General features: G+C 39.4%; 1 protein-coding gene across 1 annotated transcript in view; it reads right to left on the bottom strand.

The window, feature by feature from the left end:
- The window catches only part of TRIO (trio Rho guanine nucleotide exchange factor), a 251,638-nt gene that overhangs the window by 45,699 nt on the left and 178,883 nt on the right, over window positions 1-27,056 (bottom strand). The window contains 1 exon segment of the mRNA XM_065052636.1: window positions 22,718-22,961. Coding sequence (XP_064908708.1) covers window positions 22,718-22,961 — 244 coding nt within the window.

Consider the following 27,056-nt stretch of genomic DNA (forward strand, 5'->3'; position numbering starts at 1 on the left):
ATGTCATAAAAGGTTGACTTTTTCAGTGCATGTGTTACCTGGAGCATTAATGAGCAGCACCAGCCCCTTGCAGCCCTGTCACTGCCTCCAGCCTCCACAGCGCGTAACTAGATGACTGTAGGTGATGACAGACACCTTCCTCCCAGCTCAGTCCCACCTCAATAACTTCATTATCGAGAGCAGACTTAGATGACAGTGATTGGAAACTGAACTGGTTTTAAACTGTTGGTCTTCAGATGGAAATGTAACCTGAGCAATGCAGTGAGAGCACACATGATTTCAATAAAGGTCAGTCACACTGGAAATGTAATTGTTTTTTTAAACAGACCCACAGTCAAGGCTGACTAGTAGCAGATAGCTATCAAAAGTCACAGTGCCAAACTGCTGCACAGATGCCTTTTCAGGATTAATTATTCTAAGGGTTTAGGAAAGGTGAACATACTCCTCCATAAATTCACCAGTCTTGAATAAAGACTGAGTTAAAAGGAGAAGGACAACTCTTTGGTATAGATGTATTTTAAAACAAGCAAACTATAGGTTAATGGAAGATGTGCTACTTTATCTCCATGTGCAATGAAAATACACTGAAAACTGAATCCATCATTGCCATGTTTGTTAACTCGATTACAGTCTCTTCAGGAATAAGAGGCACCGGAGAACTTTCTTTGGCATGATCAAGCCCACATCACACACAGATTTAAAAAGCTGCATTTTGCTGTGCAGCTTTTCTGTTGTTTTTATTTCCATCAATTATTCCCAATAAAGGCTCAGGAAGAAGAAGATGATGTCATGAACTGCCTTGTTCACCCAGTCATCTAAATCTCAATTTCTTCATTCGTTACTCAGCTCTCATCCACCTAATATTACCTAAGCGGCCAAAGAGAAATTATGTGGTAGAATCATGGCAGAGCTGTCCAAGACTTGTTTGGACGTAGGAATCAACAGGAAACAAAAAGGGAAAGAAAAAGAGGAAAAATACTTATTTTGAAAGACAATAAAATAGAGATCTTATTGTTTGCTTTAATTAGCCATGAAGTGTGGGGAGGGGAGGAAATCTGTATCAATAGTAACTTCTACAAAACAATAATTACTGATACAGTAAATCACCTTTTAAAGTTACAGACTCAACTGTAGGCCTAAATTTAGGGGAAAATAAGTTATCTGGAGGAAAACAAGATAAGGAATTTAATTAGCTTCTATTCCTTTTTCTGTTGAAAAAACATTTATTCTTTTCACTTAGTCCTCAGCATTTCATACAATGCATCTAGACAGCTGATCTCTATGAAGCTCTCGGGGCAAACTACTGCATGTAGTTGGGTATATTGGGTGGTGGGTTTTTTTAACCACTCAGTCAATAAGATCAACAGGAGGTGTCCAATCACAAATTTGAATTCACGGAAACAAAAAAATATCCGTGGTTTAATAAAGATTCTTTACTATTCTCTGTGAGGAAATCAATCTTTACAGGGAAAGCATTGGTAATACTACTGATGTATTTTCAAAGCAGGATGGAATATGCTTATACCACCTACATTCTGTTATTTTCATTACTTTCACTAAAGGAGAGACAGTGCAAGCCTAGATGAGCAAATTCAATGGATTGTTACAGCTGCTTGTAGCCATGTTCAAAGGTAGATTATGAACACAGTCTCACAATGAGCACCTAGAGGAAACTTTCATTATGTAAGGTAATAGCTCATTCTCCTGCTGCTGCCTTGCTGAAGTAATTCATTTAAAATAGAGCTGTAACATCGCAAGAGGGAAATTAAGTTGAAATACAAGTTGAAGCAGTTCTGCTTTGCCCAATTTAAGCCCAGTCATTCAGTCAAGACTCTTGAACATGATACGAAACTGTATACTCTGGTATGCACTGCTATGAAATCAAACCCCATCTTTCTTTCCAAAGTTTTATCAATATTCCTTCTTGGCATTGACTGCTCTTTCTCCCATCATATTTTTGAAGTTAAATCTAGAAGTTCTTCGCTACTTAACGTTTTGAATATGCTTCACTAGCGATACACAGGAACAGAGCCATCTTAGCAAAACCCAGAAATGCTTATATACAAAAGGTTTTTTTTTTCTTATTACAGAAACAGAGTTACAAAGTCCTTATTATATGAAGTCTGCATTATAAACCTGACTACATTTCCTTCAGAAGAGCATACATTTTCCTTTTACATTAAAAAAAAAAATAAAAAAAAATCTTTAAAACTAGGAGTGGAGTAGCTTGCTTGAGAAGGAGCTGGTGCTAACAGGCCTGTGTTAAATTGCTCTGTTTTCATGCAGCGCTTATACAAGGTCAGAGTGGGAAGCGCTGCAGTGGAGGGAGCAGACTTCCCAGGATCAGAGGCAGAAGGCTGCCTGGGGCCAACTCCACACACACACATCAGATCCACGCTGCTGCTCAGTCTTGGCGTATTTCACAGAGCAGGTAACACGCCTGAGAGGTACATGAATGAAATTATGGCATTTGTAAGTGACTGGAAAGATATATCCGAATTATAGGAGACAAAAAAATAGTAGTAATTGAGATGAAAATATGTATAACCATGGATCTCATCAGCTTAGAAAAAAAAACCTGAGCCTCAAATCTTCAGGTTCACAAGTAAAGATGGCAGTTATGAAAGGACATCAGTATCTCTCTTGCATAAGGTCCTACACCTGAAAACTTCAATTTTTTGTGAGGAAGGGAAAGAGGGGCATAGCATTTTCTGACGGATCAGCTCCCTGGTCTGGCTGCCTGTGTTGATGCAAGGGAAGCAGCTGGATTACATGTGCAAGAACAGGGTAAATAACTACAGGGTAAAACTACTGACATGTTTTTACTAAACCAGAAGCAGCACCTTCAGCTAACTCTCTTGCAAGTCCTGCAACCCAAGGATTTGAGAAAGCCATGCTGCAGGAACAGTGAGGAAGGACATAAAGGTCAGGAAAGCTGCACCTTTGCGTATGTAACTATACTGCTGATACATGAGCTCAGTTTCAGGAGGATTTTTGTTGCATGCTCCTGGTGGAGATGGAAAAGCACACACAGCACATACTTAACAGCTTCCATCTGTATTCTAGAAGAATAGACTTTCAAAGTGTAGAGGTGGATCTACGCCAAGAATTACACCAACCTATTAGTAATACTGGACTCTCCCACTGCATCCTCTGAGTCTGGTCCTCAGAGACCCCTTATCCTCTCTTGGACACCATTTGCTAACAATTACTCTATAGTAAAAGCATCCTGTTTCATGGATGAATTATTTCTGAGGCTTGATATACCATAAAATGTTATGAAAGAAGAAAAATAAAGCTAGTTTGATTCATACACATTCTTTTAAGCAATCTATTGCACATGTAACAAATGTATTTCTTCAAAGCCAAATAAGAACTCTCTCTACTCCTACAACCACCTTTTCTCCTCCAAAACAGCCCCCAGACAGTTAATAACTTCAGGATAAATTTTGGTTTTGTGGATTAATTCCCCAAGTTTCATCCATGAGATTTGCCTCTCAAATTTCCCAAGTGAAATACACTCACATGACCCACTCAGGGACTAAAACACATACATCCCATTGCTTCTTCTAGCTCATAAGGTAACTGAAAAAAGATGTTATTATTTCCAGTGTTCAGTTCCAGACTAAAACTACTCAACACTCTCTTCAGCCAGGTATCCATAAACAACTTTGATATTTATCCTCACTTGTCTCAAATGCAAAGCATTTTCAAGTTACAGGAATGGGTGGAATTACCATGAGAATTGGTTTCCTCCTACCATCATCACTGCTTTATCCAACTGATGTCAGATAAAGGCAAAAATACAGTATTTTTAATTGATTGCAGTAGTTTCTTGCCAATTCATTACTCAAAGCCCTATTATCTTTCTCCCTACATCTGAATGCATTTTCCGTCCTTCAGATTAATGAATAAGTGGGGAAAAAACTCAGATCATTTAATTAAACAGGAGTACATAATAATTAATTGCACATGTACTCAGAATCACAATGTTAGGGATTGGAAGGGACCTCGAAAGATCATCTAGTCCAATCCCCCTGCCGGAGCAGGAACGCCTAGAGGAGGTTACACAGGAATGTGTCCAGGTGGGTTTTGAATGTCTCCAGAGAAGGAGACTCCACAACCCGTCCTGGGCAGCCTGTTCCAGTGCTCTGTCACCCTCTGTTACTCTAATCTTTTAAGGAAGAATAAAAAACTTTTTAATTCCTTAAAAATTCTTTAAGCAAAGTTGAAGCCTCAGTTAAAGTCTTTTATGAATAAGAACATGAGCTATAGTACATTCTGAATATTTAGCCTAAATCCCAAATTTCCAGCTTTAAGTTTGCAGTGGCCAGAAAAACTACAGATAGAATGTTTACTCTTTGCTGTTCAAGAGGTGGCATAGCTACAGTTATGCCAGGGCATGCAAGCGACCTTTGTTCCCTTACTATGAAAGGCTATTGAGCCTCCTTACAACATAGTCTGTACACACAGACATCTGTTTGTTTTTAAGAAACAGAACAATGAAGACTGTTTGTGAAATCATGTATACTTGCCAAAGACTTTGTACATGTCTATGATCTTAATTTATGGTAATAATGGAAAGCATCTTGCTGATTGGCATTGACTACCCACAGCACTTTATAAACATGTTTTCTAAAAATTCTTTGGAAGTAAAAAAAACAGATAGATCTGAGCCTGACTAACCACTGCAGCAACAAGAGTTCAAAAATGAAGCAAATGAGCTCCCGTGAAGACAGGAGAATGCAGAGCAACAGAAAGGGGAAAAGACTCTTGCCGTGCCATTAACAGACCTCCAGCTGACTATGCAGTCATAGCTCCGAGTGAGCACTTGCTGTAAAACAGTTTGCTGCAAAGCATTCTGCCTATCAATTATTATTTATAATTGACTCCTTTCACTTCCATCTCCCTCCAAGATACTCTACTTGTTTACTTCTAAAAACTGGAACAATTGTTGTTTCAGGAAGTGATTGCGCAGCACTGGGGGCTACGGAGCAGCTGAGAACAGGGCTCTGTTGCTGGCATCAGAGACAATAGCCTGCCAATATTAATTCCCTCTGGCTGGTACTCTCATGCCCCCTTATCTTTTGTGGAACTACTGACAGTTACTACCATCCCACCATCATGCGACCCTATGTTCAGATGTCCCCTGCAAGATTACTTTCCATTACATCCTTGATTTCATGTTTGCAACCCTTCTACCATCCTCCCTCTCCTCACAGTCCATCCAGAACAAATGACATAAGATTATAACTTGCACTTTGCTGCTTATTTTAAGTATATGCACACAGCAACAGGTACGCAAGACTTGAACCCAGCTGTAAACAACTTGCATCTGAAAAGGCAGCATCCTGACAGCTGCACCAGTTCCAGACACAGAAGGTTAGCACTGTTTTGTCCTGCAGGGATTTCAGACTGTTACATATGAGAATGGAACTTGTTCTGCAGCAACAGTCCAAATGCCAAAGACAAATATTGTTTCCGGTTAAAATTATAAGGCAGGAAGAGAAGAAAAACCACCAGAGTTTAATGTGAACTTCCGTACCCTAATGTCTGTGCTTCTCCAGTTGAGACTGAAGCAGCACAGCTTTCCTCAATATCACCTTTCAGAATCAATTTTGTGTCTAAATAAATTTCACACAGACCAATTTATTTCCCAACCACACATTCTTCTCAAGCTCTATTCCCCAAAATATTGTTCCTCAACAATAATTTAACAGAAATAAATGACAGATATTAAACAATCGATGATTTTTTTTTTGCTTTAGCAGCAACATTCCAAGAAAATTTCTGCTAAGCTCTTAAAATAAATGACTACCATTAATAACATTTTACAGAGCAAGACTTACCATTTCTCATTTCCACAATTCAACTTGAAAAAAAAAAAGTAGCACATGCATTTTACATGTTTTTTTTTTGTTTTTGTTTTTGTTTTTTTCTGAAAGAGCTTACTGTACAGCATTCCCAGCAGTTTACAGAGCAGATTCATTCCATAACTGCTCCCTTTCCCATACAGGTCCTTTCTGTTATAGTCTGCATTTTTTTGACTGCGGTCAGAGGGAGGGGAGAGTAGAGGCAGAGAGAGAAGGAGAAAATAAAGCATCTGACTAAACTTCCATGATTTGAAAACATTCCCCAACCAAACAACCTTCCTCCTCCCATCCCATTATCGCTCTTGCACATATTTGTACCTAAATCCAGGATCCAGTATTTGCAGCCACTCGGCTGCCCGTTGCCACAGCAGGTAGGATTTACTGAGTGAAGCGATCCCAGAGTGTCAGTCTGTTTAATCCTGTTTGGCATGGTGAGGAGTCAGCTGTTCCGACACCCACAGATTACAAATCACCTACTCGCCTGCACCCCAGGGATGTGTTACAGCTTCTCCTGGAGATGTTCACCCAGATAACATGACAAGCGATGCCATCAGATTGAAGAAGCTGCTGCTATCTTCTCAGCCTGGTTTAGCCCCCTGCCCTGCCGTCAGAGCAGCTCCTCTCTTCTAGGGATGCTCTCCTCTGACTCACTGAGCACAGTTCCAGTCTTTAAATTCACATGTGGGAATAGCCAGATGCAGCAGATTACACTCTACCGTAACTACCCTAATTGAGGCTCAAGAAGATCTTAAAAAATACAGCAAAGCAGCTATTTTTCCTCTCAGCCTTCAGAAGAGATGCAGTCTAGTACCTCTACAAAGTTTTATAGTAACTGGAATGAAAAAAAAACCACCTTTAATACCTCTTCTTTAGCATTGTGCATAGTTAGTTTTTAATGCTTTAGCTAAAGCCATAATTACAAAAAAGATGCACTTTTCTGGTCAGATAAACCATGCAGCATTTGTCTTGGAACTTCTATTTTCCTTGACAAAATCTGTACCAAACAGAACAGATCCTGCCCTTAACTTCATCTTCTCTTGAAATAAAAAAATCCCAAACACTAAAAAATCCACACCTTCTGATAAATTTATTTAAAATCTTGGCCTGGTTTAAATTGCATTTCAGACCAGTTCACCTCTAAACTCATATCCCGCAAGACGGATTTCTAGTTCATCAAACTGTCTTCCTGTTAAGTGAAACTCTGTGTATTTCTTTTCTTATCTATGCCTTCCTAACCAAGTGTGCCACACATGCATTTGTCCATAAATACCCCTTTCTTTTTTAAGCTAAACACTTTACAAAACTAGAAAATATGTTTGGTTTCTTCCTCTGGACACATCGTCATCTGATTTTAAAGGACATACAAAAAAGCTACATTCATTAGATAGATACACAGCTATGAGGCCAAAGCAAGGATTAAATTTCTGCAAAAACAGAAATGAAATGCTTCCATCATACTGTCATGAAAAAAGAGCCCTAAAATGAGACTGGACAAACAGTACTGTAAAGTACACAAGTATGTAGTGAGAAAGAAGAAAATAAATCAGTGTAAGAGTTGCCAATGATAATAGCAGAAACAATGCATTTAATGCAAGGATAAATAGCAATTTTATGTGGAGCTGGTAGAACACAGGGTTCCAGAGTCAAAGCTGGCTTACCATTAGCACTAAACACAATTCGGGTACACACACATTACTCTGATTGCAGCACTGAAGAGCTGTGCTCACCCTCCACCCGAGACCAAAGTTTCTTCATGTTTCTAAGGAAAGCCACCCTAAATTCTGCATTAGTTACTCCTTCATAGCCTCTTGCACTGAAACCATGAATTCTGATTCTTGAACATTTTTCTTCTGACTCAAGATGACTTTCAAATGACACTGAATTCCTAAGTTGGGGGTGGGGGGGGAACGAGGAGGCAAGGAAGCAGCAGAAGAAAAAAAACCCTCTTTCTTCAGGATAAGTGATCTTTTTCTCGTTTGCCACCTATGGTGAAACTTCCACCCAGGCTAGTTTAGTCTTCATGAAACTGTAGAACATCTGAAAATGATTATAGTTTCTAGTTGAGTAAGAAAAAAAAAAAAAATAAATGAAACAATCAATCCCTTTCCTCTACTCTCCAACAGTTCCCACGCACATCGAATACACTAAAGAATATCCAGCCATACTTACTGTAGTTATACTCTCACATCTTTAACATTTAGAAAAAGTCAGTGAAGTTATCACCATACCTTTGAAATAGTGATTTCCATATAAAAGAAAGCTTCTGACTAAAACACAGCAAAATTTATAGATAAAGCCAGTGTTGGATTGGTTTTGGTTTGCTTTTTAACTGCATATAGATTGACCTTATAACACCAATAATACATAAAGGAGGATATCTTAAATGCTCTGGGAACCACGTCATTTGCAGATTGATATTGCAAAAAGTTAATCTATTCCTACTCAAATCAAATACCATTATTTTAAGGTTTTGCTTTGGCCCTTTCTTTTCTCAGAAGACAAATCTGACAAGTAAATCAAGGGGGAGAGAATAACCACATGAACCACTACATTAAGCATATTTCACAGGCTGCATGGTTAAGAACAGAGGATCACTGATATTCAGTTGTCTTTGATGCATACAATTGTTGTAAAAAACAATTGCTACACAGCAACACTGGAGTGGAGACAGCAGACTCTACACCAATGTGCTGCAGAGTGAATGTGGGTATTAGGAAAGAATTCTATTGAAAAACATCTCATTGAGTATACTGAAACAACAGGTACAGCTTTCTTATGGTCCAAGACAGAAAGCTCAGACCAGTAACTTCTCTTACCAACGTATAAGCAAAAGGGAGATAAATTCTACATCATAAACCAACATTGCTTAATTTAACATGCAGAAATCATTATTTAGTACCACTGCCATCTTAGATTTGACTTGAAGACCTGAAGATATATCATAGTTCTCAACTTCCATCTGAGACAGTGACCTGTATCAGCATCTGGAATTTTAAGCCCAAACAAGCAGCCTATTAATGCCTTTCTAGGATTTACTCCAGGCTCTACCACAAAGCTCTCTTTGTCCTTTAGCTCCATCAGCTTTTCTGTATTCCAAAGCCTTATCCTGCATTAGCATTCCCTGTCTGCTACACAGCTCTTCCTGCAAGGAAGAACACATCTACATGGAGAACACCTTTAGGCCAGGGGTGTCAAAATCATTTTCACCGGGGCCCATGTCATCCTCACAGTTGCCTTCAAAGGGCCAAATGTAATTTTAGGACTACATTTATACAGTCTTAAAATTACATTCGGCCCTTTGAAGACAACAGCGAGGCTGATGTGTCTTCCCCCAGTGAAAATGAGTTTGACACCCCTGGCTTATGCAAAACCACGGCTGGGCACAGAGCAGTCGCTCAGCACAGGAGAGGCTGGATGGCACAGCCCATTGCACAGCAGCACTGAGCTGCCCCCACCCTCATCCTCTGCTTAAATGTTTGTAGACCCCAGCCCAATGGGACAACAAACTTTGATCAAATTAGCAAAGAAAAAAGCTCATGCCATTTGTCAGCATTTAAAACAGTATTTTTATAAAAAAAGTAAAAATTAACTGTTTCTTTTTTAACTCACCTGTGCAAAGCAGAAATGAGCTTTCTTGATACACATTTTATATAATGTCCTTTAACAAAGAACAGTTACCAGCTTCATTTCTGAAAACAAAGTATTGATGAAAGGCCCTTCAGACCCTTAGCAATTTAAGACATTTCTGTTACTTAAACCTGTGACAAAGTAAGTGTCCAGGTGAAAATTTTGTCAATGGCTATTTCACGAGCGTTTAAAAATTTCAGGCAAAAGAGGCCTCTCACTTTTAAGACAGCATTTTGTAAGAAAGACTACATCCTAGTGAGTAAACAAACAAACAAACAAAACAAGGAGAAGAACACTCTATATTCTCAGCAGATAATGTAGCATATGCTTTGTATGATATACATAAATGAAGCATCACACACCTGTATCTGTTACTACGGTGAAGGAATGGGATCAGCTTTCTGCAGTTCATCTTGGGGTTCACTGATGGACAATGTCAGACTGCCAAAACCATTTTAAACCACATTTTGCCAGCTCACCCCAGCACAGAAGTATCAGCTCCTCACTCTCTGCCATTAACAGCCAACAAGGAGGTTGCTACAACTTCAGCTTCACAGGTACCAGATCCTACTGCAGCACATCTGCAACCCCTTTTTGCCACTGTACCGACCTCCCTATGGAAGTGCTGCCTCCTCTGAGGGCACCATTACTAGTCCTGCATGTCAAATGGAAATATTCATCCCTTCTTTCCCTGGAGTTAAACTGACTGTGTTTCTTGTACTCCAAGACATATGCACGGCAATAAAAATAACAACTTATATTAAAACAAGCATTCCAACCTCATCTTTGTAAGGCCCCATTACATTTTACACCATCTTGGAGAAAACAAGCAGAACAAGAAAGGGAAGATAACAGAATGCAGAAATTTCATTTTTAAACACTTGTTGTGAGTTGCCTCAGAGCCTGAAAAAGAAGCCGAAGAGCCAAACTTTTTACTTCAATATGCCTTTGGTGAAGAAAAAATGTTTCAAAGATTCTAGCATTAAAAACCGCAGCTTCAAAATTCAATGCTGTTCTCAAACCAAACTAAATCTGTCCTCTTCTCCCAAATCTTCCCCCTTGTATTCCAGACATTCCATTTATAAAAGCAATTCATATATTTTAAAATCAGTACTACAAAGTTATTTAAAAAAAATCCCTGTTCATCTTAAGAGCAGAGAAGTGTACACAAGATAGTTGAAATTAATAGAAGAATAAATTCTCTATTCAGTTCTGCCAGCATCTAAATGTCATAATTTTAAAACCATTTTTGAGGTGATCTATGAGACTATTGCTTTCATCATTTAGAAGTGCACAGTTCTTACAATTTTGAGTCATGTTTTTGCATGTGGGAGAGAGAAGATTCTGCCATTTCCAAAACTGTGCCGGACCAAAGACCAACCAGACCTAGCAGCCAAAGTTGGACATAAATCCCTAACTAGGAAAATTCTTGACCTAAATTAACATTGCACAAACCAATAGGAATTTTATTTACAATATGAATTTCTAATTAAAACAAAACAAAACAAACAACAGTCAGACTTTGCATACAAATCCTATCTTTGGCAAGTTGGACTCTGTGCCACACACGAGAATACCCTAAACACAACCCAGAAATTGTAAAATGGCAAAATGGCACCTATTAATAAATCTGAGGTTGAGTCTCCAAAGGTGAGCTCCCACACTATGATTAAAATTCTGAAAGGAGCCTAACTTTGCCTTTTCCACAGTGTACAATGTGTCCACAGTTTAACTGCTTGGAGCACAGCTGTGCCCCTGGGATCTGGTTTCTTCAGCTCCAGGCACAAAGATCACCCTGTTCCCAAAAAAAATAGCTTCGCTGCTCCTCAGTCTCACAGATAACACTGCCGGTCTGCAAGGAGCGGAATCATCACAACAGTGGCTCTTTGGACTCACATTCAGCGCCTTGTTTCCTGTTCTTTACCACCAGTGCTGTCAGCTGCCAGAGACATTTAAATTGAATCAGTCAGAACTTGTATTTTGCAATGAATTGTGTGAACATCCTTAATTTAAGATTTCCAAGAACTCCTTTCAAAAATACTGGTGTGTTTCAATAAAAAACCCTACCAACAACTGCCTCTGACAAAACATATAGTCTATATAATTAGCTGGCAAACCTGGAAAAGTATATTCTGACTGAGGGCAAAGAGATATTTTCCACGGGGTGATTAATAACCTTCCCTTCTACATCTGGGGTAAAGCATTTGTCAAGAGCGACTGATATCAAGACACTGAAGTACTCTGGCTTTAATTAAAAATATTGGGAAATGAACCATTTATCCAACTATTCAGTCACCAAGGCCAGGATCTAAACAAGTCCTTCCTGTCTCCAGCTTTGCAGAACATACCCTAGCTGTTGCTCATGCCTACAGTAAGAAATGATATCGAAAAGCACATGACATCATAAACTCTCTCCCATCTTAATCATTTGGCTATTATTTTCTTGAGTTTTTAATTTTATTCTGTGCTCCAGCCAAGGAATTGGAGCCTGTATGCTGCTCCCAAGAATGCAAAGGCCTTTCAAAGAAATGATGAGACGTTCAGGGTCCCTGGTCTTCTGTTTATCCGGAAAAGCTTTGGGAAAATTCTGACTCCTCAACAGTCACCACTGCAGCATGCCAAATCAGCTTGAAGGATCCCAGCCACTGTCAGCAAAACCACAACAAACCAGCTTCAGATAATTCAAACAAAATCTTTTGGATGAGTGTAAGGAATGTTGTTGCACAGACACTCACTACTTAGTGAGGGGTGGGAGGGGAGAAGAGATATGCCATCCCTCGTCTCTATATTGGAGAAAACACAAAAAGTGTTCCAAGCGAGAAATACTTGCTGTCCTAATGAGACAAATTGAAGAAACACTCATATTTGACATTAATTTTATTATCCAAGTTACCCTTAATCGTCCTTTTTTTTCTTCGTTTGAATTTTCTAACTTAGTCTCCTCCACTATATTTAAAACACTCTTTCTCTTCCCTTCTCACTCCAAAGGAAAAAGAAATCAGCCTGTTGGCATGAAAAATATCTGGTCAAAACAAGGTTTAATTTTCCAAACCAGTTTTAACTGCATATACAGGAGTTGGAATTCTTTTTAAAATAAATTTCTCATCTGATTATCTTAACTGGAAAAGCATGCAGAGACAAAAGGAAAGGGTAAGAATATATTCATCAGAAGTGTTCAGGATCTTGAATTATATTCTTGACTCAGAGTTAATACTTTTAAGTCACTTAAAAGGAAAATGAACAGGACTAGTAACCAAGCTAGGTCATTAAAAACAAAAGAAATGCTTTTAAAACTGGACATGCACTTCCTGTAAGAAACACTGATGCTGAAGCTCCGTACGTATGCAATTGGAGCAATCACTTCTGGGAGCTGTGTGGGCTACCTGCTGGTTGGCATTACTAACCAAACCAGCTTGCTTATTTCCCTTCCGCTAAGTTCATATTGTACAAATGCATTTTGGGTAGTTACAAGGGGTTTTCATCAAGGCCCCTCCTCCTTTTGTCTCTGCTTGGTCCCGCCTCCCAGCAGCCATGTGCAGGTTACAGAGCAGGTGAAGTCGCCCAGCGCTGCCGGGGATGGCAGATGGAGCCACCACCCAGCACCTCGCTGCTTTGGGAGCACGAAAGGCACATGGGCACTGAAAGCACCTGTCTGGACTTCAAACCTTAGCATTTAACAAAGAACCTTACATACTTTCACAGCTTTATTATATTAAAAATTCCTTTAGCAAAATGAAGTGACCTCCACAGTTCCTCTACACAACATCTAACCAGAGAGCAAAATCAGAAACAGGCGTTTTTTTCTCTCTCTGTCTCAGCAATTATAAAAACAGATTTGTAACTAAATAGATTTAAGTATATTTGGAGGCTAGCTTTGCCACAGGGAGAAGAGAAGGAAGAGAGCAAAAAATCCAGAGGACAGGGGTTTATTATTCTACATTGCCTATCAGATGTTAAAACACAGAAACACTAGAAAACGTGTGTTGCCAAACCATTCTGCAAATGTGAGTGTTTCTGCATAGTAATTAACATTTTTTTAATATCTACTCTGAATTTCAGATGTGGAAGAATTCAGTCCTGAAAAAGATAAAACATTTCTGGTTGGGTTACACCATATACCCATTTAAAAGAAAGTTTGCTCCGTACCAAAAAATGAACACAATCATGCAGTTCACAAAATTGAAAAGGGTGTACTTTTTACAAATTACATCATCACCACTTACTAGAATTGTAAAAATGCAGTTACAAAATAGCCACTCTAATTCTATGCTTTAGATATTTCAGAAAACAACTACACTCAGTAAAGACAATGGTGCTACTTTTGGACAGCAATTAAAATTCAGGTGCAAGAAAAAATTTTTAATTGCCACAGAATATTTGCACATTTTCTTTTCCCAGTCAGTTCCTCCTGGAAAAAGCATGCTGTCATGGTAGGAGTTTTAGAATGGTAATAATGTTAACACACAAAAAAAATCATATAAAAAGACCTAAAGAGACTCTATATCCTATTATGCACGCCTCTTGATGACAAAAATAGGAGGTTGCTATTTTTAAGAACTTAAACTTTTCCAAAAGGGAATACTGTTTTTCAAAAGTTCTCAATCTGACAAAACCGTGCTGTCTTCTTCTGCAATTCAGAATGGCATGTTGCTTTATAAAAATAATAAAATTCTTCTACATGAAAGATGACACTGTCAAAATAGACAAATTACTTCTTTTCATATAAAAAGTATTACAGAACTGTAAATGCTTGTCATTGCCCAAACAGCTTCAATAACAGCGTAAAGCTTTGTTATTCCACAAACAGCAAAAGAGATGATAGTAAAATACGACTACTATTAATTTACTCCAGCCCTAAGGATTGTAACCTCAGAATAGTTTTGTGAAGATGAGGTGAGTGAGCACTGGATCCCATAGCCTGGGCTCTCACTTAGGCAAGTGACCAGGACACAAAGAGGACACAGCATGTACGTCCCTCCTGGGCACCATCTGCTGTAAGCACCTGTTCTTGAGATGTTACTCTGGGGCTGTACCCAGAGCTCTGAGTCGGTGGTTTCCAATTCGATTCTGGTATGGCTGCATTTAGTCCTGCCACATCTTCAGGAGGAAAGGATAAAGACACTTAAGCCTGTTCTACTAAATCAAGCAGCATTTAGTGGATGTATTTTGTTATCCCTCAGACAATGTGAAAAGTTAGAACAAAACACATTAGCACAGATCAACAATCAAGTCAGGCCATGATGAATAAACTCTTCAAAATAGATTAGTTACTGACATTGAAAAATTTAGATATGTGGTTAACAAGTTGGTGGCTTTCACCAATCAAGCTTTTCTGTTTAATATTGCCTAAAGCATACTTCAATCTAGTCAACTAGTCTTCAAGTCTTTTCATGGCACTATTCACTTAATGCAACAGCCTCTTTTATACAGTTCACTCTAAGAATTCCATCACTTACTTGCCTGACTTCCATGTTAGAGAATGATGAATCTAAGTTAAATAGTTGACACAGATAGAGAAAAACATCTTGCTATTTTTACTCAAAGCCAGGAGAAAACACAAGTATGTCCCAAATTTGAACTATACCTATATAAATGAATACACATTTAAAATCGCAGCAAAATGTTGCATAACAAAGAGGTGATTTGAAACCAATGCCAACAACTTATGAGATGGCAATGGCATCTGGTAAAAAGCTTCTGCTAGAGTTGCCTTAAAAGTGATGCAACACATCTGGTTTAGCATGCACAACAGAGACTAATATTTTACTATGTGATTGCAGGAGAAGTGAAATTAAGCCAATAGTACATGGACTTTCAGCAGCCTCCTCATAAAAACAGAACTGGAGGAAGGTAGTAGAATACTAAATCCTGCTACTTCCACCTGCACGCAGTGATGACAACAGATGATGTGATTTAATATGATGAAGTCCTGAAATAGGTACAAGAGCAGCAGCTCTAGCCTGCTCCTCAACAATTTTCTCCTCTCCACTAAACACAAAACACATACATGCTCCTCCAAATACCAAATTTAAGAATATGAACCACAGCAGGAGAAGTGCCAGAAAATTAGAGAATCGGAAAAAGAACAGAAGACCTTATGGACACTCTCAACATGATACAGTTCCATGACAGGAGGAAAACGTATCAGGTGAAATTACCCAGATGGTCCTTGGAAGTGAACAGCCACCCCAGCTGCACAAAAATATACACCAACAGCTCCTTGTCAGCTGTCACAAACAAGGCAGTTAGCACACAGCTATGACAACTCCATGTCTCCAGGAGCACTCTCCTGCCCAAATATGTGTCCTCAGCCCCACTCTCCCTGTCCCTCACCACCCTGCCAGGCTACTCCCTGATTGAAATAGAAGAGAAATTCCTTTGGGTTGCTCTCAGGTGCTCTTCAGAGCACTAGCTCTGAAGATTTACTTAAGCCAAAGCCAAATATGGGTGACAAAGACAACCTCAAGAAGTAATTCTCAACACTGAAGCAACCTTTTCATCAGTTTGTAGCACCCGAAGAGGGACAGTTAAGGAAAATAAATACCACTCCAGGATGTTTTTCTTCAATTGCAACATATGAACAACATATGCAGGATATGATTTTAGTTTCCACTCTGTTCTGTCTCAATACCTTGGTTAGAAAAAGAAACTGCTGTCAGAGAAAGGCTAATTGCAAGCAAAATAACAGCGCTCTGGGGAAATCTAAAGCCATCAGAATTGCTGGTTTATATCCACCTTTTACCCCCCAAAGATCAGCTGTGCAAATACATCTGTTCTGAAGCAGATACTTTTTACACACCGATTTCCTTTCCAACTACAATATATGAGAGAGATATATTTGGCAGCTGTCTTGGACCAAAAGTACATTCAAGCCAGTGTTATAAAATTTATTCTTTTTCTCAGCTGTAATACTGAGCTCCCAAGCATGGCAAAAAGCTTTTGTTAGCTATGCTCAAAAATTCCAGAGACAGATTAGCCACATACTTATGCCCACAAACAGAGAGAGCATGGGAAACACAGATATACGTGACAGGTCTTCCTGGGCTGGGTTATGATAAAGGAATAGTGCAGGAATTAAAGGCAGGTTTACATAGAAATCAATGCAAAGATGTTTCAGAGGACATATAAACTTGATTTAGAGAGAACTCTTCTAGAAATTCAAATTGTGAGATTCACTGAATCTCCTTATCTAGTTTAGGACTGCACAACGGCAAGGAAGCAATTCATACAGACTTTACTGTTTATTCAAGGCTGAATTAGAATTTGGCTATTAACTCTGACCATCTGATAGAGTTTGTCTATAAAGCCCGAGGCAAAGATTATGATCTAATGGACCACAGTCAATTGCTGACATTTTATTTAAGTTTACTTATGCTCAAACCACGTTTTTAACTGCAAATACAACTAAAACCACACAGTGGGAAAGTCAGGATAGAGAATTCTTGTTTTACTTATACTGAAGCTATTTTATTTACCTGGACTAAAGTATAAGAACATGTTTGAAAAACCACACACACAAAACTTGAATTCAAATTATTTTGCTGCTATTAGGCCAGTAATGTTTTTCACAAAATATTTGTGATTACATGGAAATTTATGATTTATTAGGCTTTCAAAACAACTGATAATTGTGAAGTTGAACCTCTGTTCAAGCTCAAGTCTGCCTGATAAATAAATTGAATGGACACTCCAGCATGGCTTTCACAATCTTTTGCTAATTTAGACAAGAGTAGTGTGAAATCCAACTGACTGCCTGGCTTTGCCTCCCGTGAGGTCCTCATAAGGCTTTCTATCAGCTGGTTATCTGGATGGGCAGCCTGTTATTTGGAAATTTTACGAGGAAGTAATTGATTCATCAATAAACAGAATTTTTAGATTAACGTTTACTGCCTTACACAACTACAACATATTCCTTGATATCACTTTCTGCAGCAGATCCCTCTCTGGATGGTGTCCTGGAAACTACAGTCCAACCCCCCCCCACCCTGTTTGCCACATGGTCCCAAGGCGACAAGGCAAAGCAAGAACTGGACCCGCTCATTGTCGGGAGTGACTTTCCCTGCTGACCTGGGCTGTAATTCATTTCCTGCAGCTGCAAACGATGTCAGACAGTCCCACAGGCAGCACATTGGCTCAGAGCCACGGGTGGAGATCCTTTTTACTTACACATGGCCCATGCTTCCCTTGCTCGCAGTCTCAGAACAGCAAATCCTCCCCTTCTACAGCCTCTCTCTGCTTGTAAGCAAAAAATTGCTGCCCAAGTCACCCTTCTTTTCTCCCACTACAAACAGGAAGCTCATCTTCATTTTTTCAAACTGGATTCCCATTTTACTCAATCAAATTCTGCTGCTGCTGCTATCCAGAGCTTCCTCTTCCTACATAACAGTATTTGGACTCAATATGGAAACACTCAGTTTCTCAATCATAACTTTCAAAGCTCGCAGTCATACATGAGACATTTTACCTTTCTTCCCTTCCCCTTTCATCTAATATTAATATTCTGAATATAAGTTCTCCAGTTGTGCAAGAGCAAGCTTACTTAATGTAAAAAAATCACGACTTGTTTTACCCCACTCTGTGGCCTCAACTACCTCTCTTTTCTGGGGAAATATCTCTAGATCACCCATGCAATTATATTTTTCCTAATTCCTGAATATGAGGTCCCCACACCAATACAAGAGCTCTGACACCTGCCCAACACGACTCCTTTTCCATCTTGCGGGTGTAGAAAAGGGCTTACTACACAGGTCTTTAAACAAATTTGTCAACCTCTCTCAGACAGTGTCAGCCATTCAAGCCTCCTTATTATGGTATTTCATTGAGAGAGACCACAGTTCACAAAAGAGAGAGACTTCTGAAATAACATTTTTCTTTTTATGGTACCAGTCAGGACAGTATCCTGAGAGTAAAATCAAAAGCCAGTATTTGGTATTGCAGTGTGTGGTACGTCCCAATGTTACAAAGACAACACCTTCCAGATCTGACCAAACCTATACAGACTCCTGGATTATAAGGACGTAAGAAACACGAATACATTGTACCTCCAGGTAAACAAAAGATCTCTGTAGCCAAGTTTTGAACTAAATAGCCAGTAATATGAACTACCAGTTAGACATGGCTCCAAAAACACACAGAGCTTTAAAGAAGGCATGTAAATGTAAGCTTCAAAAGCAAGGCTTCTTGCAGCCTTTGTAACTCTCCCAACAGCAGCATCTACAGAAGGGATATGATGGACTATCACAGATTCTTAAGAATGTATGAAATTGGAAGAGACAGTGCACTTGTGATTTAACAGGAAAGATATTAATAAACAATTTTAAATGCCTGCCGATATTACTGAGCTCACAAGTTCAATTTTGTTGCACTGAATCCTGCCCCCTGCCCTTTACCCAAAGCTCTGTGACTGTGTAAATGCCCTGAAAGCAAAGGAAGAAGAACTGCACGTATAAAAAGGATGTATCACAGAATGAAAATAAACCCTTGTTAAAAAAAAAACAGAGAAGCATCAAATAAAAAAACCAGGAACATTCTTTTTCTCCCCACACCCAATAACGTGGGGAATCATTGCAAAAAAAATTGCTGCCTTATGTATTACTTGTGAAAAACATGTTCTTTCAAAGCCAGCAATTTATTTTTTGTAGAGTGTACCAACTGTTATTCAACCTCTTCACTACCCACTTGTTTGTCGTCTGCTCCATTATAAAAGGGATTTAGACATTTAAAAATGTACTCATCTTTAAACTGCACAAAGTGATTAAATAACCCAAATAACTTACAAAAATAGGTTTGATATCCAGCAGAGCAAGCAAGAGGCCTGGAACCTGCAATCAACTCTCCCCCTAAATGACTATCCATGTAGTAAATGTCTTTTTTTTTCTATGTAATGCCTTCCCCATACAAAATGTTTGTTATCTTAACTAGTATAATACAAAATTTTAAGATTGAAGATACAGCAAATGCATTGATATTGATATTTCAAGTAATACATGTTCTCAAAGAACAAGTAACACCCAGACGTGTAGGCAAGTGATGAGAGTCATTTTCTTCTGACTTGAGTTCAAACCAACATTACCTTTCATGGCTGACAGATAATATGTAGACCAACAAGGAATGACAGAGATCAGCTGTCAGAACTAGTCTTCACTGAACATACTTTTTGCTTTAGTAATCTTTCATTTTACCCTACTTTGGATAATAATTTCAGATTATTCAAGGCGTTAAACACTACCCAACATTCCTGTACTCGGTGATGAAACGTGCTTTTAAACAACTTAAGAATCAGCTGTAAATTTGAAGAGGTTTGCAATTTCAAAACTGTGAAGCTCACTGCACCTCTGATATGCTGCAGCTTTGCAACTTGTTTAGTTGGCAAATGATATTGATAAACACTGTTGAAAAGATCAAGACTGTAGAGCCCACAGATACTGAAAGGAGTGCAAAACTCTTCACTTCAACAAGCCATTTGTACAGGTTAGGCACTCAACATCCAAGCAGCTACGACCACCACTTCTGAGGGTGATCACCTCCTTTTCCTTCAGAATTACATAAAACCTCTCTTGCCCTGAGCCTCTCACAACAGCTTGCGATGCCCAGCATGAACAAACTCCAGACTCATGTCCTGCTGCATGTGGCTTAGCCCATGAACTGTAAGAATTACTCAGACCTGGTGCTCACGCTGTGAGCCTAACATATTTCACGTATTTTCAGACCTAAAAACTCCAGAGGGCAATATCCTAATTTGTTGAATCATTCGAAAACTCTGAAAGTTTTACTGAATTATGGTAAAAATAAATAAATCCATATTTAAAAGCACTGAAGTTGCAGAATCAAGCACTAGAAATCTAAGAAATACAATATTTAAGAGCTGTCCACCCAAGTACACGGACTTAAATTATATATATATATAAAAAATATATAAATATATTATTTTTTTTTAGGAATTCATACTTGAATCAATGACCACAACAAATAATTTTGAGAAGATCACATAACTGTTTTAACCATTCTTTTGATTAGCATGTTCCCCAATGCCCTACTTAAAGATCTTCCATCAAATGCAGCACTAGAGAAGGAATAATTGTTTTGTGGGATTGACTGAGTACTTTTCACTATGGGGGAAAAATAAAATCAAAGCATTCCACTAATGTTGCTTACTTTTTGTAACACTGTGTAATGAACACTATCAACCTCTTTCAAGCAACAGAAAGTTGAGGTAGAGACTGAAGTCAAATGTATCTAGTGTTTTCAAGTACTCAGTCCAAAGTTGTTCAGTTTTGTGGTTCTTTTTTTTTTCCCCTCCCCAGATTACTTAGCATTATATACTAGTTTGCATGTTCAAGACAGTTCACACTGACTTCAGGGACAGTCACATGCACGGGAAACTTTACAAATCAAACATCCAGCTCCTAAAGCCTGACACTCAGTAATGTGGGAATAAACAATTGGCAGCTGCTTCTTATCAGCTGGGGTTTGGATGGCTTGCCATAACATCCCACAGGAAGCCTGTGCCAGAGGCAGGGACAGAAGTCATTTCTGAGGTTGCATTCAACCCTGCAAATCATGCTTGTTCTAGCAATGGCCTTTTCCTCTTCAGTCTCCGTGATTAATATAATTAATTAATCCTCTTTATTTCAAAGCAACAGGTCAAACAGAAATTAAGTTTATAATGCACTGCTCCATTTACCCCAAACAAACATTACAGGAAAAAAAAAGCAATACAGTTTATGTCGACTGGTTTGATGAATAAAAGCAACCTCTCAAAGACAAAAACAGCTCTGTCTTTCCCTTGGGACTCTGACAGGCTCAGTGTTCTTCATATAGCATATGTTGTCCAGTATAGTCTGCCCCTCCTAAAAAAATACTATGCATTCAAAGGTAAAGTCTCCCTAGCCTGAAAAGAAATAGAATTTATCAGTTCTGTGAGCGTTGGTAAAAAACCCCAAAACATCCTGTACAACATTTCCATTATTTCACCCCCTAGTCAAAGTAAGAAATGTTTCAATAACACCTAACTATATTTTCCAATTTTGTCATCAAAACAACTTCGAACTTGCTCAACCCAAATGGTTATAGGTCACAAAGTAACAAAAAAAGTATTAAAACTATAAGGCTCGATTCCTCAGACACTCCCCCACCCTCATCACCCTGCATTCAGGAAGTTCCTGCTGTGCCTGCTCCTAATGTAAGAAACACAAACTCTCCCCACTTTTAGCCAAGCATATTTATACAGCGTCTGAAAATACTGGGAATGTGCTAGCTGAGATGGACTGAAAAATTTAAGAATTTGTGGTCATATTTATGAAAAACTTTCCCAAACCAGAATTTTGTGTTTTGGAAAACAAGTCTTCCCCAACACCACTTTCCTGCTTATCCTGTTACTTGCAATAACGAACTTTTTGAAATGCATCTTTTCCCCCAGCATGTGATGAAAAATCTTCTAATGAACTTTTTTTTTTTTTTTTTTCTTTTATTAATCCACATTGCTTTCTGCTCACAGGTTGCAAATTCAAATAGTTGCAAATGAAGCAAGCAAGCATTTTCTCTAATAACTATGCTGTGAGCCTGGGAATTTTACTGAGTACAATAAAAGTTTAAAAACTTTCCAGAAATTATCAGATTTTTGTTGCACCCTTCAGGGGCACATGTGTCATGCATGTGAATGAACAAAGTAAGATTCTAGTGCTTCTCTGGAAAAAAGGATGAATCTGCCACTGCTACACTAGTTAAACTCTCAGTTAAGTAAAATATGGAAGGCCAAATGGCCAATTCCTGTGTGCCAGGGCATATGGATGTGTATGTTTACCTTTTCCAATGCTGAGCCTGATGTTGCCATGACTTCTTAATGCAGGATTTCTCTGAAGCCATTGATGCTATATGTTGGAGGTTTTCTCCTCATCCCCACCTTCCAGCTCACAACAGGTAAAGATTTCCCTGTCATCACAGCTTGATCTAATACAATATAGAACTGTTTACCAACACATAATTTGTGTAAACCTCTTTCCTGTCTTCAGCCAGATTTTCACTGAACACAGAATTGCTGACTGCTTATTTTGGAATAAACAGTGTGGCCACAGGTTGCTAAAAGCATTGTGTTTTATCTAATTAAAAACTAGAAACTAAACGAGTGCCAGAACACCGAAGTGCCCGTTTGCGCAGTACTCCCCACTAGCCAAATCTCGTGCTGCTGACGACGAGACTTTGTTTCCATCATTTCTTACCTTTGTGGTTAAAAATCCCCTCCATCTCCATGCTGCTGCGAGAGTGAGCGATGCAGAGGGACCCGCAGGGGACCAGGCCTTCTGCAGCTGGGGACCGGTCTGTGGTTCGGACCAGACACCAGTCAGGTTTGTCATGGGGCCTCTCCAGGACCTCCACTGTCTGCCCGCGGCGGATTGTCAGCTCATTACTGTTGCAGGCGGTGAAGTCGTGGATTACCACCGTCAGCTCGCACCCACCAGACAACTGTGAGGGGAAAAACAAGAAGAAGCCAGATGAATGCTCGTTATCAAACCATCCGTCACGCACTGTTACCTATTTAGGATTCCTGGCACGATTCGTATTTTGGATGAGATAGCAAGCTTCTGGGACTTTCCACGTCAAGAAGAGATAATTTCAAAATCAGGCAGTTCTGGCGTTTTAGAGCAGATTTCTAACTCTGCTTGTCTCTGCCGATGTTCAAAGCACACTGGTTGTGACAGCACTGGGTGGAGGATTTAAGCGGTTTTTCTTGCTAGACTGCTCCTTACCCTGAAAGCTGAAGTAGCAGTCACTTCAGAGTATATTTTATGGGTGCTAACTGGCAACAAAAAGCCAGGTTTTACTAGATACATTCACTCATGAGCTATGTTATTTTGCAAATTCAAGGCAGAAAAAGGGACCTTTTCTGAATGAGCTTACTGCCTTCTCATCCAGAACACACCATACATAATTATAAAAATCAGCATAAAGTTCTTCACATAAGATTCCCAAATGCTTAACTATTTGCCAGACTATCCACAAGGGCTTATAACTTTCACATTTTTGCCGATTCTCCAAATAAAAACACACACACTTGAATTAAAAGCATGAAAGCTGAGGGGTTTCCTCCCCTTCTTTGAAACACTTCATTAGAATTACTTTGCCTAAGCTTCAGTTTCCTCTCTTTGATTGTTTCATCTACTTTGATGTGAAATGAAAATTATCATCAGAACTTTGCAAAGTTCCCAAGATTGCTCAGTGCCAGAGCACCCATCCAACTTCAGCAAACAGCCCAGAAATTCCTTCTCCTTCCATGTGGCGATGGCATTCCAGGCCACTTCAGCTTTTTGTATGTGAATAATTCTATAGTTAGACTGCTTCAGAGCAACGCTTGTATCAGATCTCAGGTGATATTAACCTCCTGTGAATTCAGTAATATTGGACCATGTCAGTAAACCCCTTCAGCCCAGCAAGGCAATCCTGCAATGCTCTATGCTGACAGAGGAGGACAAATAACCTGTGAGAGTTCCATCTGCAGCAAATATAAAAGCATGTACTACACCAACATACTGCACGGTTCCTGCCTCATTATTTTTGACTATTAAATCGAGGCTCTGTGGCTGCCAGCAATATCCCATGAGCTTTAGGAAAAGGAGATAAGAGACTGCATTGTTACTTATTTATTAGTTTTCATTACAAGCCTGGAACTGAAGCACCAGACAGAAACTCTTCTAGGGTAACGCTATTTGTTACCAAGCAAGAATTTTAGAGCGAATGACAAAACCAGCAAAACCCCAGTAAAACTCAAAGGCTAATTCCAACCTCCTCTCCCTCAAGCCTGCAACAAATGACAGGACATAACTCCAAGCAGATGGTCTGCAGTAACTCCAGAGCTTTCCCATGGCATCTGCCTGCTAATCTCACTGGCTACCCCTGTGTGTGTGTGTGCACACAGATAAGAAAAAGTTTTCTTGGGGGACTGCAGAAGCCAAGAAGGGCAGGAAACCCTCATACATCTAGTGTTTAAGGAAAATAAATCAGGTTGCAACCACTTAGATCCAGGCTAAAAATTCATCACATTGCTTCTACTACATCTCTCCAGACAGTCCCAATACCCAAATTACAGAGGGGGTTATACCGCTTCAAAACACGCCACCTCCTCCCTCATTAAAAAGTTTCCTGTTCTCTTACACTCTCCATATTATATTAGTTTTTAGTCCATGCAAAACTGTGCCAAAGGGGAAAAAGTAAAGAGCTTTCCCTTGTTTTCTGGTATTGATTTATGTTACAGCCTTCTTCAGACAAACTCAGAAACAATTGAAACCATCTGTATGCCTGATGGGAACTAACAAAAAAGCTGATGAAGTATGACTTCATAAGGTGTCCAATACAGACCAAATTTTTCTCAGGAGAGTCCATATCCCAATCAGTGCAAGCACCAAAGCAGTAAAAAGTTGACACTTTCCAGAAACTGCATCTAGTGTTTGTATTTTTTTCTAAATACCTACAGGAGCATAGCTTTGGTGCTCTGCTTGCTTTCCTGACCCCTCACTTCCTGCAAATAGAGATTAAAATATATTAATACTTTGTGACTGGTGCAATGGCTAAATCTTTTTGGCTTCAACAGAGATGTTATTTCTTTCCTTCCCCTAATTAAAAAAAAAAATTCTCGGATTTTGTATTCACTAAGTATTTCATATAGTATTAAGCTAAAGGAAAAAGCAAACAAAGGCTGTCAGTGGCTATGTCAGAAACTATTAAAGCACAAAAAAATCCCAGTCTTTCAGACTGTGTGGGAATCAGATAACCTAGCTGATTAGTATTCCACTGAAATTCAATATTCATTCACACTTCAGTGCAGTGTGTTAGGCACTTCCCACACGCAATTGTTACTTCTACACCATCCTCAAACATGCACTAATGCCGTTAGGTGCAACTTAGTGCACGACTTCTCCGCTAATTTAGACTGAGAGAGGTCCTCCTGCCCCTCTGCTCTGCCCTGATGAGACCACATCTGGAATATTGTGTACAGTTCTGGGCCCCTGAGTTCAAGAAGGACAGAGAACTGCTGGAGAGGGTCCAGCGCAGGGCAACAAAGATGATTAAATGGGTGGAGCATCTCCCTTATGAGGAAAGGCTGAGGGAGCTGGGGCTCTTTAGCTTGGAAGAGAGGATACTGAGGGGTGACCTCATTCCTGTTTATAAATATGTAAAGGGTGAGTGTCAGGAGGATGGAGCCAGGCTCTTCTCGGTGACAACCAATGATAGGACAAGGGGCATTGGGTACAAACTGGAACACAGAAGGTTCCACTTAAATATGAGAAGAAACTTCTTCTCAGTGAGGGTGACAGAGCACTGGAACAGGCTGCCCAGGGGGGTTGTGGAATCTCCTACTCTGGAGACATTCAAAACCTGCCTGGACACATTCCTGTGTAACCTCATCTAGGTGTTCCTGCTCCAGCAGGGGGATTGGACCAGATGATCTTTTGAGGTCCCCTCCAGTCCCTAACATTCTGTGATTCTGTGAAAACCAGTGATGTCCTCTACCCAGCACCCATTTACGTCATTATGGAGAACTGATCAAAAAAGCATTGACAATTTTCCCCTCTTTTGGGATAACAACCTTTCTTTCTCTCCACAACAGTTATGGTTAGGAAATGCTGCTTTCCTCTTAGTTTCATTGCTCGTTTTCTCTCCATTACATACTTTCTGAAAGCAGTTTCATCTTTCGCACTGATTAAATGCAGTTGGACTGCAAGGAGTGTCTGTGACTAAGCGCATTGCTCAACAGCTGTTGTTGGACAGCTTTGGCAAGGCTCTCCGGGCTGGCTGGAGGGAAGAGCAAGAGGCACAGCAGAACCAGGAGACTGACTTGCACTGAAAAGCAGAGAGTTACAAACCATCTAAATCCAAATTTAGGCTGAACAAGGGCTTTATATGCTTTATCCATCCTTCTCAAGAAACCCTTTATGTAAACTGAATTAATCATGCATGATAAAAATAAATGAGGCTATGTCTGAAATATGGAAACTGGAGAGACAGAGACGCGATGAGAAACAAAAGCCAGACAGAAATAGAACCACAGATTAAAAAAGGCGCAAGGTTTAATTAAACAGCTTATCATGGGACATAGTGTCTTGCTGTTGCTGAAATTAATGTTAACCATCTATGTTCATGTCTCTGGGGCCTTTTAATCACTGCTGCTTGTAGAGAGAAAAAAATACAAAGCCATAACACAAACTCACTGGCTGAATACACTTTTAACGTAGGTTTGCTCGAGTCAGACACCACACCAAGAGTTCATCTGCCACCAGTACCTGGGCGGATGGATCACCACTGACCAGAGTCTTGCCACATACAATGGCCTTTACATCAGGCCATAGAACCTCCTCTCAGGACTGCAAATTAAATTTACTGCCCCATGGTAATTTTACATTGAGAGACAAAAGGAAAGAGAGCAGCTAATAAGATTTCTCAGTTATTTCAAGCACAAAAATCTTTAATCCCATTTTAAAATGGAAACAAGTGCACTGTGGGAGGAAAGAAATGGGAGACACACAAAAGTTCTCTCTCAAATAAAGAGTATTTTGCTTTGACCAG

This window comes from Columba livia, chromosome 2 (assembly GCF_036013475.1).
Source record: "Columba livia isolate bColLiv1 breed racing homer chromosome 2, bColLiv1.pat.W.v2, whole genome shotgun sequence".
Classification (NCBI taxonomy): domain Eukaryota; kingdom Metazoa; phylum Chordata; class Aves; order Columbiformes; family Columbidae; genus Columba; species Columba livia.